General features: G+C 43.0%; 1 protein-coding gene across 2 annotated transcripts in view; it reads right to left on the bottom strand.

Annotated features, from left to right (window-relative positions):
• The window catches only part of NR4A3 (nuclear receptor subfamily 4 group A member 3), a 32,913-nt gene that overhangs the window by 9,535 nt on the left and 9,412 nt on the right, over positions 1-13,966 (bottom strand). For both annotated transcript variants that reach the window (XM_060013361.1, XM_060013360.1), the window contains exons 5-6: positions 5,842-6,041; positions 3,441-3,619 (exon numbers count right to left, since the gene is read on the bottom strand). In XM_060013361.1, coding sequence (XP_059869344.1) covers positions 3,441-3,619; positions 5,842-6,041 — 379 coding nt within the window. The remainder of the gene's footprint in view (positions 1-3,440; positions 3,620-5,841; positions 6,042-13,966) is intronic.

Genomic DNA, 13,966 nt, shown 5'->3' on the forward strand with positions numbered 1-13,966 from the left:
ACTGAGCACAGGATCTGGATACAGCCCATCAAGGACCGGGCCCATTGTAAGTGCCCAGTAACTGCAGCTGAATTCCTTTAATATCGCTGTCCTTCTTTGAGCCTCTCTCAAGCATCCAAAGAGATATTCACCAAACACACTGCTTCTAAGGCCACCACCTGATTCCTCATGACACTGAGTTTGATTTTGGACCACCTAGGGTTTGCAGAAGGGGCAGGCGTGTGCCTCATTTGAGGGAGTCCCTGTTACCATCCCTCCAGGGTAGTGGATAAGTGGATAGTGGATAAGTGGATAAGAGTGCTTATTCTGAATCCAGTTTAGCTACATCACAAACCTAATTTTCTGTAATCCTTACTGCCACCAGAGGCAATAGATATTATTCCCCCCATTTTACAGATGGGGGAACTGAAGTTCAGAGAAATGCATTTCTCAATAGTATGTACTTATTAAATACGCGATCCCAGATTCTAACCTGGGGATGCTGGTCTCCAAAATCCTTGCAATTTCTGCCATGCCAAACTGCTTCCTCCCTGAGCATGCCTCTACATAGATAGGCAGTGGATGAGCATATAACTGCCGGACACACAGTAAACTGGAGGCAGAGACAAGACTAGCAACCACCTTCTCCTAATTCCTAGTTTGTATTCTGTGCACTGAACTGTCGATCTCTCCAGGTTGGGATTGCCTGGCACCCACCTGCATGCTGTGACCTCACTGTTGTCTATTAATTTCTACTTAAAGGGTAAAACAAAAAAAGATGTAGGCCTCGGGCCCTCCTCTTAAACCACAACTCTCACACCTGGACTGGCCTTTTCCCTCTTAGTCTCTTTCCTGCTAAAATCTGTGCTCAAAACCAGCCGTCAGGGTAGACCTTTCTAAAATGCAAGCCTGGCCATGACGCTCATCTCTGTGGATCCCCCACTGCTCTCAGGATAACCCCCAATCTTCTCACCTAAGTGTAAAAGCTTCTTCATACCCTGCCCCACCCTAACCTATCACACCGGTCTCATTTCCCATCACTATTTTTTTACACATTTCCTTCCTGAAACGTGTGGCAGCCATATTTTCAATGGCTTTAGCACATTTTTATTTATGCCTAGAATTCTCACTCCTTCCATTTTAGCCTGGAGACATCCTAAGCTTTTATCAAAGACCAGCTCACATTACCTCTTTTTTTTTTTCCCCTGGTTTGGACATATTTACTTCTTTTTAAAAAATTTTTATTGGAGTATAGTTGATTTACAGTGTTGTGTTAGTTTCAGGTGTAGAGCAAAGCAAATCGGTTATACATACACATATATCCACTCTTTTTTTAGACTCTTTTATGTTACCTCTTTTGAGAAGACCACCCCCTACCATGGGTCTCTTAGCACTTTGTACCCACTCTCACATCCCCACCACAGCACTCAGCACCTTGTATCACATGGATTCTTTTGCATCTTCTATCTCCTCTAGGGATGTGTGTGATCATCTCTGAAAGCCCACTGACTTGCAGCAGAGTACCTACATCAGGGGACACTTGTTGATATACTAGACTCAAAACCCATTTCCATAGAGACATGGCAATGTGCTGGCTTTATTCACGGAAAGCAAAGGTCGGCTCTACTTTTTGTGTCTGTTTTTCTAAATTAACTAAATTTCATACTTTCTAGTTTTGAAGGTTTAACTGTCCCAGGAAGAGGTGAATGGTTTTAAAATTGAACTGAAGAGCTTTAGTTGAAAGGTAGCCTTTGAGCCAATTTCATTTCAGTACTGCTGGAGAAATATGTCTGTGCCTTAAATGGGTTTATTTTCTTCAGGTGCTCCCTTACGTTGCCATTTGAAAGCCCCCTTAATCAAATCCATACTCTTGGAGACAGAGTTTCTTTTTGTTTTGTTAATGGCTCCCTTGGAAGTCTCTGGAACCCTCACAAAAGAAGGGAGTTTCTCATCTAGCATCAAAGACCAGGAGGAGTCAAGTTCCACTTGGAATACTAAGGGAACATGCTAGTGTCCTATTCCTCCCATGGCGCATGCTTTTACTCTTCTTGACCTTCACGTAAACCATTAAATGATGAACCAGCTTAGCCTCTTAAGGTACTCAGACACATCTCACTTTAGCTAACAGATGTCCCAAGAAGGTGCATATAGACAATGCATCAGAAAGAAGGCCCATCTGTGCCACAGGATGCATCTGGTCCTCTGTGAAACTCATCACCTGCCTGAAAAACATGTTTTCCACGGCCAAGAGTGTAGCAAGAATCTGAAATTTAATCCTCAGTCCAACGGCCTAGCCCGTACTTGGGTCTGACGAAAAGGATGGGAGGTGCACCCCTGGTCTGGCTAGCCTCTTCTGGGGCCTCCATCTACTGTCACTGTCTCACCAGGCCCCTGTTTGATCAAGAAGGATGAGATCGAACAGGAAACTCTGAAAGGGTAAAGGGGCAAAGGGGAGCTGGGGCCTGCGGCCTCCAGCAGCCACAGGGAGATGGTATCCCCTCTCTTACCCACTGTGCCTTTCTCTTTCTCTCTCATTCTGCCTTGGAATCCTTTATCTCCCGAAGGAGAGAGAGGGAGAGACACATAGGGGGAGAACGGCATAACAAAGAAGTTGAATATATTTTAGGCTTCTGCTTTTAACCCTTCAAAATCGTTGAGTTAAACCATTTTTGCTTTATATGAATATCCATTTTCCTCAGTCCTCTGCCAATCAAACTTGCTAAATAAAGCTGTAAATAAATAAAGGTGTATTTTATGTGCGTGCAGTTCTTTGGTTTTACTTTGGGTTACTAGCCAAGGGCTGGGGAAAGGGGAAGACTTGCCCCTCTGCCCCACAGGAACAGGCTGGTTAAGGTAATCTTCCTTCAAAACTCCCTGTAAAAATAACCCTGAAGCAGCGAGTCCAACTGCCCACAGAGGTCCTGTGGAAACTTAGATTTTCATATATTGGGTTTGTTGACAATAACCAAATAGACTGGGAATCCTCTTTCCTGGAAGTTCATGACAATAAGTTGCAGGTATATGTCTCTTGGTTTTTTTTAATTAATTAATTAATTAATTTTTGGCTGCATTGGGTCTTCATTGTTGTGCACGGGCTTTCTCTTGTTGCGGAGCACAGGCTCTAGGCGCATGGGCTTCGGTAGTTGTGACTCGCGGGTCTAGAACGCAAGGCTCAGTAGTTGTGGCGCATGGGCTTAGTTGCTCCGCAGCATGTGGGATCTTCCCGGACCAGGGCTCGAACCCTTGTTCCCTGCATTAGCAGGCGGATTCTTAACCACTGCGCCACCACGGAAGTCCCTGTCTCTTGTTTTAAACTAGGGTAAACAGCAGATTTCAGCAAAGTGGCAATCAGTTTCCTAATTTCTTGTGTGTGTGACAGCCAAAGCCAGAATCTACCATAAGCCAGGAAAGGAGAGAGAGGGGGACACAGTCCCTTCAAGTCACGGCAGGGTGGTGCTTACCTGTGATCATGCTCAGTGCTGACAGGCAGGCTAAGGCTTGGATATCAAGGTTCAGGCTCTGCAAACTTAAAGAAAAGTCTTTAATGGAGTCGAGCCACTCCCCAAATCCACGAAGGCACTGAAGTCGATGCAGGACAAGTCCATTGCAGAACACAAACTTATCTTCAGCAGTGTTTGACCTACGAGAGAAAGTCGTGGTGGGTGAGGGACAGAGACACATTAAATAGGTCTGTTCAGTCTGTCCAGTGGGATAACATCATAACACACAGGCACCCACACAGTCTTGGGGCAGCGTCCAAAACCCAGCGTGGTGCTGTGAAACCTGCCCAGACGCCCTCCATGAACAAGACTGTGCTCCTGGGATAAACAACCACCACCAGGTGCCTGCTGACTTCCCTGGGGAGCCTCAGCCCTGGGGATGCTCAGGGTAGGGCGTCTGCTCTCTTATGGCTACAAGCAGTTGCTGGCTCACCCTGGGACTCATGGATGGTGGGAGTGAAGCCCAGTGCCCAGTACTCTCTGCAGTGAACACGAGACTGTTCCCTTCAGTGCTCCTTCGCACTTCGCTCCTTCAACTTCCCTTTCCTGTCCTTAAATGTCAAAAACTGATAAGGCCCGAGGCTAGACACTAAAATTCCATTGTGCAGACTCTAAAAACACCAAGTTCCTGCAAGCGCCAGAAATCAATGACAAACTAACAGTGGTCTAAAATAAAAAGAGTCCTTATTTTATATTACATTCTCTGCTTTAAACAGTGGGGCTGTAGAGGGTTGCTTCTCAACCCATCCAGATAGTTTATATTATGTCCATAGCCATCCCATTCTTTTCTAATGAAAGGTGCCCTGGAACTTCTAGTGAGCACCACTTCGCTGTGGGGCCTTGGGCACTCCTTTAATCTTTCTGAGTTTCCTCTTCCTTATCTATCAAACAGGAATTATAATTGCTACCTCCAAAGAATGTTGTGGGAATTGAATGAAATAAAGGATTTGAAAGCTCATGCACAATGCCTGGTATACAAGAGGCCAATGAGTGTTAGGTGTAACTAATTTTGAATTCTAGGTGGTCCTTACCTTACTCATAAATTCCTTTAATTTTCAAATCTCTTGCCACATATTTCTCTCTCTTGGCCTTCTTCATTAACAAGTTAATGTCTCTTTAATTGTGCTTCTTGGATGAACAGCTTTATTCGTTCATTCACTCAGGAAGTATTTCCTGAGCACAAAGCCTGTGCCGTTCCTTAGCCAGACACTGGAGAACACCTGGTAAATAGGGCCTCTATGATGCCTGCTCTCATGGAGCTTATCACCCACTTAATCCTTTGCTGCCTGCCTAATAGATGGTAGTCACATTGCTGGCTCAGCGTGGCTCCTGCACACACAGGACTGTAACTATGCTAACCACTGGCAGTCTGGTAGTAACTCCACCTCAGTCTCTCCCACAGATCCCTCCACAGAGGGAGGCACGGGAGCGAATGATTCACCCTCAGGGTTTAAAACCCAGACCTCAGAACACTGGCATGAGAATCGCTGGAGCATGACTTAAAAATGCAGATTTCTGGACTTCCTTCAAGGTAGATCCAATCCGAAATAGCTGGGAATGAGGCATGGGAATTTGCACTTTAAGTGAGAGTTTCTGGTAGTATGGTATGAAACTGGGGAGGGGGTGGTAGGGAAGACAAAGAGGGGAAAGGTGATGATTTTTCCTATAAAATTGGTAACATGTTGGTACCATCTCCTATAAATATATAACTAAAAGGAAGGAAGGAAGATGAAATTTAAAATGCTAATGTGGACTTTAAGAGAGAAGCTTAGATCCCAGGTTCTAGCTTTTAGAAAAATCAGTTCCTCTTTGTGTTTGGTGTCATTGAGTGTCATAAGTTGAACCAAATCTTTTGACCCAGAAGCTATTCTCTTGGAGTAAACACTGGGGGTTGAGAAGCTGTGGGAACTCTTCAGCACCCCATCTGGTGTATGAGAACAGCAACTTGTTAAATAGAAACTTGGGAGGTAAATGCAATGTTCAAAGCAAATACTTGCTCCCAGGAAATACTTTATGCACCATGAGAATCTTCCTGGAATCACAGAATGTGAGCTACAAGGGGCTTCAGAGAACACCAAATCCAACATTCTCATTTTACAAAGAAGGAAACTAAATTTCTGGTGAGGCAAGTGACCTGCTCAGGGTCTTAGAGCAAGTCTGTATTAAAACTGAGACTAGAACCCAGGAGTCCCGGCTGCCAGCCCAGGGCTCCACCCACTGCTCAGTTTTTTAATGCCTGGTCAATATTTCATATGTCCACCTTGAGCAAACTTTTCACTGCTGACTTAGTTACAAACACAGCAGGTTTCAAACTTCTTCAAAGGAAGGAGTGGACTGAGGAAGATAAAATAAAAGTAATTACCTGATGGAAAGTCTGAGAACAAACAGCTCCAAAAAGGCTGATTCTATAAGTAATGTCTGATCTTCTTTGGGGAGATCAGTAAATCCGGGAATCTTTTCTGCCCAGCTTCTAGATACGTCAATGGAGGCTGTTAGAAGGTTGTAGAACTGTTGTACATGCTCGGCATCTGTGCCTGCAGCGGCCTGGTCAGTGGGACAGTACTAGAATGCAAACCACAGATAGCGGCGTTATCTCAATCCAACAGGGATAACAGCATCATTTGCAGCTTGGCTCTTCCAAGATTTTCAACACCTAAATCCTTACTTTTAGGTGCCACAGTTTATAAAACCTTTTTGCATTCACAGTCTCATCGGATTCTCACAATAGCCCTGTGACATAGATAGAGTGGATTCTGTTACCACTTAATAGGCAATGAAATTTGCTTAAGTCCCATTAGTGCGGTGGTTTTCAATCCTGACTGCAATCATCTGGGGAGCTTTAAAAAAACACTCATGTCTGGGTCATATCCACAGAGATTCTAATTTAACTGGTCTGGGATCGGGACTGGTCATCAGGAATTTTAAAAGCTCCCCAGGTGATTCCAAAGGGCTGCTGTGTTGAGAACCATTACCCCAGGGGTTTGTGTCTGCATGGGCCTCCAGCATCCACAGATTCCCTAAGGCACAGCTGTCTCCAAACAAGATGCTTAATTAACCCCTGGTTCTCAAACTGTGGCCCCTGGCCCAGCAGCATCAGCAACACCTGGGAATGTGTTAGAAATGAAAATCTCCAGCTCTGCCCCAGACCTACAGAACCAGAAGCTCTGGGTAGGCCCAAGAAACTGTTTTATCAAGATCTCCAGGTGAATCCTCATGCACAGTGAAGTTTGAGAATCACGGAATTAACCAATACGAGAAGATGGATGCTTGCTGCAGGTGGATTTCTGAGAGAGAAAACAGACAAGGAAGGGGTCGGGGAGGAGTGTGTCCTTGGCAGGGCCCAGGCAGCTGTGTGCCATCAGACTCAGGGCTCGCGGCTACTAAAATTCATCAAAATTAAGTGCAATTTAAAATCCAGTTCTTCAGTCACACTGGCCATATTTCAAGTGCTCAATAGTCACATGTGTTTAGAACACTTCCATCACAGCAGAACACCCTATTGGACATCATTGATCTAGAGGGCCCCGGGAGAAGAAAGGTACAAACAGGGATAAAGTCTCGACACGGCTTTTAGATATGCTGGTAGAGTCTGGGTTTTGCTTGAGTCACTGGAGTCAGGCGGGAAAGATGGATACAGCGAGATAATAATCAAGGGACAACCAACAACACAGAGACTTAGGAGATGTGCAAAAACATTCATATAAATATGCACGTCATTGCCTTCACACGAAAACAGCTGAGTGTGCTTTTGTGTCTCCGTTGATATCCTCAAAGGGCATGGATTTTAATCCTTATTTTACAGATGAGGAAACTGAGGCTCAAAGAAGCTTGGAAAGGTTAATACACTTTCCCAAGTTACATAACCAACAGTGGTACAGCCAAGACTTAAACATGGCTCTGTGATTTCCAGTCCTACACCTCCTAGCTGTTAATAGGTCTGATGTTACTAGCTGGTGGCCTGTAGGATAGTTTTAAAAAGGATTTTGCTTTGCTTTAATTGGAGTTCTCCATGTATGTATTCATTTGGTCCCATATTTTGTCAACACAGTGACTGGCACATAATTGACGCTCAATAAACTGTTGTTGAATATTGTTCCATGAAAGAACAGTCAGGGGAGTGCCTAGGTTTGCAACAATACTCTAACCTGGCTGGAGGACAAACGGCCAATAAGCAGCCAAGTGCTCACTGTAGAACTACAAAGGTGTGAGGAAATGAGGCACTTGTCTTAATTGGGTCTTTTTTTTTTTTCTTTGTGTTTTCCCAAGAGGCATCATGAAATAACAAAAGAAACATCAGACAAGGAGCCAAGCTACTTTGATCCTAGATTTGTCTAGCCTCCTAATTTGTGAAATAATGTAGCTCTGCTGCTATAGTTATCTGGGGTAAATTACTTCATTTTTCTGAGCCTCAGTTTTCTCCTCTGTAAAATGGGGATAATATCTTCCTTAACATTTTGTTGTGATGATTAAATGTGATAATACATGCAGAGGACCTGACGCATAGAACGCGTTTAACACATGACGACAGTGATGATACTGATAACAGTTTTGATACTTGGAGTTATCACTGTCCCTCAGCTTCCATATTTATAAAATGGGGGAAGGGGTTGAATTGGAAGGTTTCTAATTTTCAGCCCTGACTTTTTCTAGGATCCCATAATATCAGGTCCAGTTCAAATCCCTGGCTCCTCTGTTCCCAATAATCTACCCAGGGCCTGGATTCTGTGAAGCCCTGGATGTTCTGTGTTGTAATGGACCATGGAAGCAAAGTCCAGGAGAAGGAAGCAGTCATCCTTCCCACAGATATTCAAGGATGACAGCATGATACTGGTGTCATAGACACTCCCCACCAGTTCCTTCCAGCACACATACTATTAACTGGAGGAGAGTGGAAAAAAAAAGATTTTATTTTTAAACTTTCTCTTCTTATATGAATCTAATTCCATATGCTCTCCAGGGGCAGGATGAAATTCAGGGCAGTACCACCTTTAGAAAGTTGACAGCACTACATGTGAAACTCCCAGGTAATTCAGAGTTGAGGAAAGAATGTTGGATCAGGCGGTAGGTCATGGGGACCTCCTCCAGACTCTGGCACTGACTTGCTGTGCAGCCCTAGACAAGGCACTTAACTTCTCTGGGTTTGTTTCTGCCTCTGAAGCTGGAAGTGACTAGACTAGCTGATTCCTTCTGGCTCTTGCATTCAGCTATCCTTCTGTTACTGATTTCTAGTTTAATTCCTTTGTGGGATTGACGGCAGACACTGTATGATTTCTATTCTTTTAAATGTGTTAAGGTGTGTTTTATGGCCCAGATCATCATCTATTCTGGTGAATGTTCCATGTGATGGCTTTTGCATTTGATGATTCTAAATGTTGCTAATCACACCAGGTGTGACGGTATTGCCTAGAATTTGATACTGATTCAGCATTGTTGTTTTAAAATAGTGTGTTAAATGGAGAAAAAAAGACTAAAGAATGTCAAGGAATGGGACCTAACAGCTCTCTCCTGCACTGAAGTCCCTGAAACCATGGCTCACAACTCAATAATCTCCCTGCTTCCAATATTTGCTCAGAATCCTCCAGAGCACTTAGCTTTCCCCCAGGGTCCTCTGCAGGCCTCCACCCCTGCTGGGCTCACATTTCATGCATCCTGCACACAGGGAAATGCAGTTGCTGCCTGTGTGTGCTGTTTTCTCTGATAGAGTCCAGCAGGGAGGAAAGCCAGCAGGCCCTGTGTGCCAGACTCCAGCCAGACCCTCTGAGCTTCACCTGCAGCGATTCTGGTTCATGTTTCAGAATTCTGGAGCCAAACTGGATTCAGCCTGAGCCACCAGTAACTTGGGGGTGACTGGAGGGTCAGCATCAACTGCTGGGGGGAAAAGACAAATCAAGTATCCCCTCTACTGAACATAAGATTTAAAGAAACGGAACAAAACATTTTAGAGTCTTTCTCTGCCTGGACTAGCAATTTATAAACACCTCGCTAAGGAATACTGTACGTGGAGTTGGAAGAACCAGACCCCCATCTCTGCTTCTGTGCTCCCCTACATCCCTCTGTCTCTGGGCTAAGCAGCTTTGGGGTTCACCAAAGAAAAATCTAGAAATACTTGTTTATTGATCATTCTCATCAGACATAGGCCCAACAGAGAAAGACTTTAAAAATGAATCTTTTTTTCCTATTTATGCTTTTTATTCCAGCCTATATGAATAATCAATAATCAGGTTTTACCACTAGTCAAAGACACAATATTGCATTTACTGATAGCTAATGTCTAATGCAGATTTCTCCGAAGCACTTAGATTGAGAAGCTAGAGCTGCAAAAAGCAATGAATACTATTTAAACTAAATTGAGTTGGCACATTTCAAATGGCAATACCATGGCTATACAGGTCAGATTTCAGCCACAACCTAGGCCTAAAATAAGTTATTTGGGAATTACGTGAGACCCTTGGTGAACACCAGCCCTAAAATTTAGCAATGTGATGTTTCATTGCATTTCACAGAGTGGAATCTGCTATTTACTCTTCCTCGGTGTCAGTCCAGGCTAAATATGTAAAATGTCCTAAGAACACTTTGTTTCCACTTAGAATGTAACTTTTCCCTGGGTCCTTATATTTCTTTATATTTTAGATGTTATCATTCTATGAGCCAAACTATGTATACATATTCTTAGGTTCTTACACTTTAAAAAGTGACACTTTAAAAAGTGGCAATGAATATATTTTATCCCCAATTTTTTCTTTTCTGATCTAATTGCCTCCCCTCTCTAAAAAACCAAACCAAAACCAAAAAACCCTCCTCTCCTCCCGTCAATGGCATCACTGCAGTTATATATTTGTTTACTTTCTGTCTCCTTCACTTGCCTGTAAGCTCCATGAGGGCAGGAGCTGCATCTTGTTCAATAACGTGTCCACTGCTCTGGAAGAATTGTTAAATGAATCAATGACTTTCTGTTAAACTTATCTCTATTGCTCATTCCTTCTCAACCCCAAGAAAGTTGGGATACAGGAGATACGAGGTAAAATGGAATTGTTCTTATTAAACCATATCGATCGTCCTCAAGGCTTAGTGTGCCAAAGAATCCTCCAAGGTCCTCTTCAGAATACAGATTCCTGCCTGCCTTCCCCCGTCCCCCAATTCTGAGTCAGTAGGCCTGCCTGTGGCCCCGAGAATCTGCATTTGAAGCAAACACCCTGACTCCTTCTGATACATGCAGTCTGCGCACCACACTTTGGGAAATGCAGACCTGTACCCATAGGGGAATCAGAGGGTCAGGGAAGGAGAAGGCTGGAAGGGATCATGGCAGTGCATTTAGTCCAATCTCCTCGGCCTTCAGATGAGAAAACTGAGGCCTACAGCGGGGCAGAACTTGCCTGAAATCATCTAGTGAGCTGGTGGCAATTTGAGAGGGTCTTCTGAGTAGCTTCATGAAAGCACCCTCTTTGCAGAATCTTCATGCTGTTTATTTTGTAGGTTTAACACGTGTCAACCATGTTGTTTCTTAGGCTATCTTGTTAACATATTTAAATGCCACTTGCTGGTGCCTGGTTTTATCTGGGTAGTATCTCTTGTATTTGGAGTCTGTTACTATACTAAGTGACACCCATTACCAGAAAACATCCTAGTTTGCTGGAAAATACTTGAAATGACCAACTAATGAGGATGGGAAGTGCATTTTCTCATTAGTAATTATGCAGGCTCTGAAGACAAGCCCAGTATCTATATATACTTGTAATGCTCCATTAAAGGCAACTGTGGGGTACAGAATAGCAACATTTCAAGGAGAAACAAATCAAATGTGACGTGTTTTGACTGCACTGATATACAATGATCTGAGCTCACTTTTGAAGGAGAGAAGTTTGGCCCAAAGGAGAAGAAAAGTTCCCAGAGCCAGGAACGCTTCACAGAGTGAAGAGCCCTCTTTCTGGCCTTGAAAACCCCCTTCCCTCTGTGACTTGGAACAACTCCTCACCTCCCTTTCCCACAAACGAGGAAAATGCTCACTTACTACCTTAAAGGCACATAGGCAGGTACAAGATTAGAACATACCTGCCTGGAAAACATTTTCTCATTTCTCTGATTCACTGGGGGAAGGTAGCATCTTTAATAAATTGTTTTGGTCAAGCCAATTGTCTGACTCAAAACTGACAGGGCATATTCTTCTTTAAAAGGTAAAATTATGTATACCACTATGATATAGACTAGGCAGGAATAAATGAAGAAGAGACTTTCATTTTTCACTTTATTCACTTCTAAATGGTCTGCCTTTTATAAATTACTCTTATTGTAATTTTTAAAATCTAATAAAGCTTCTATTAAAAAAAACCTAGTATATTGCTATTAAACAGAAGTGGCAGTATGGTGAAAGAGAAACATATTACTTTGAGTGATGAGATTTGGGTCTAACCCTAGCTCTGCCACTGACCTTAGGCAAGCCACTTAGCCTTTTTAAGCCTTTATTTACTCTTCTGAAATATGGGTTTTGGATTAGATGACCTCAAGATCACCTCCAGTTCTATGAATTAATAAATAAAAAACTTTAAGGAGAAGGTAATATGAAAATTGAATTTCAGTGAATGACATTAAAAAAATGACTGAAACCATAAATTGTACCACATAAACTGGGTTTAAGTGAAATTATGTAAGAATGTATGTGATGGTGCCTGGCTCAAAGTAGGCAGTCAATAAATTCATTTTGCTTCATTCATTTTATGTTAATTTTTTTTTTTTAAAGAGAACGAAGCAAATTCATTCTTGTGAAGTAACAAGCTGTTTAACAACACGTATTCTTATATGTATATGTATATATATTCACTTGCATTTAGGGACAGTAAGGTAAACCCTAGAATCATAAAATCTTAGCATTGGAAGGAAATTATTATCAGTCAAAATAACCTCTCTCCTTGTGAGGAACCCTGTTATGTGTTCTCCTTAGTTTCTTCTTGTGTTGATGAACTCACGCTTCCACAGCAGCTCTTGTAGCAAGGAGAGCTCTTCCTTGTCCTCAGAGTGAGCTGGACGGGCCCCCTCCTTCACTATCTAGTTCTGCCCTAGGGAGCAACAGTCCTCTTGGCAACAGGGCCAAAGTGTGACCTAATCCTGCCGAATCTTCTCCCTTTCTGTCTACGTATTTCCATTTCCTCCAACCATCCTTTTCGAGTTTCCAGAAACAGTGTATCCACATACACTGCATCCTCTTAAATCCCAGCTTGGAACTGAACTCCACCCTTGAAGTGTGGACTGACAGAGTCCGTGGGACACCATCAACTTGGCTCTAGTCCCATGCTTCTACTACTGAGGCCTAAGCTAATTTTGCATCCCTCCCTTCCACTGCACACTTGGTTGGTTCTTACTGAATGTGTATGGAATAAACTCCTGAGATCTTCTTAACATGAACCACTGACAGGCCAAGGCTCTCCCATTTAAAAATATTCTAAATGCTGAGCTTCACACTTATTTTTGTGACCTTTCTTCACGATGGTTTCAGCCCATCCTGTTCCAGCTTGTCGAAATCACTCTGAATGTTGACACTGACATCCATCATATTAGCGATCCCTCCCAGCTTTCTGTCATCTGCAAATGTGATCAGCATGCCTTCTCTGCCTTCATCCAAGTTTTTGATGAAAACTCACTGTATTTTATTAAAAAAAGACTTTTAATTTAATTGATTTGGGTCCAATTTTTGATAATTTTGTAAAGCTATCTAAAAGCAGGAGAATCCAAGCTATGAGGTTCAACCCAATTCCAAAACAATGCAATTAAAATAAATACGCTTTACAAAATTGAGCCAGGCCCCAAAGGTAGTATCAGTGTGACCCAGACTCTGGCATGGTCAATCTGTTATTTTGGGCAAAGCTAACAATTAAATTGGATAAATGTTTGTTGATGAGGATGATGACTCTAGCCTAACACCCTGAATGGTGCAGAAGCAAGCAAACACAGTGGATTGATTTTTCACGGTGAGGCAGTTCCCATCTGGGACAACTCAAAGTACGGGGTAGGGTTTGCTGCTGAATAACTAATTAGGCCATGTAGACCAATAATTGGATAATTTGGGCCCCCCCAACCCACCAAATCACTTCGTGGACTAAACCTCTGGACTGGCCATCAATAGTGATTTCAAATGCCCCAGAACAAGGTCAGATTGTGTGCTGTAGCCTCAGTGAAGGCAGTGCCAAGAAGCTTCATTAATTCAGATGAATTGCATAAGGGAAGGCCAGAGTTGGCTCATGGAAAAGTTTTTATTCCCAAATGCTTTTCTCTCACCCACTCTCACTGAAACCAGAGATGCAAGGAATTATGGTTTTAAGAGCACAGACTTTGGGGGCCAAATTGGGCCCACTTGGCTTCTAATTCTATCTCTGATACATATTACTAGGTGACCTTGGGCAAGTCAGTCCTTTAGCCTTTCTCAGTTTTAATCTCATCTATGAGAGATCATAACACTTACCTTAGTGGTTTTGCTACATAGCACCTGACATGTGTAG

Source organism: Delphinus delphis, chromosome 6, assembly GCF_949987515.2.
Source record: "Delphinus delphis chromosome 6, mDelDel1.2, whole genome shotgun sequence".
Classification (NCBI taxonomy): Eukaryota; Metazoa; Chordata; class Mammalia; order Artiodactyla; family Delphinidae; genus Delphinus; species Delphinus delphis.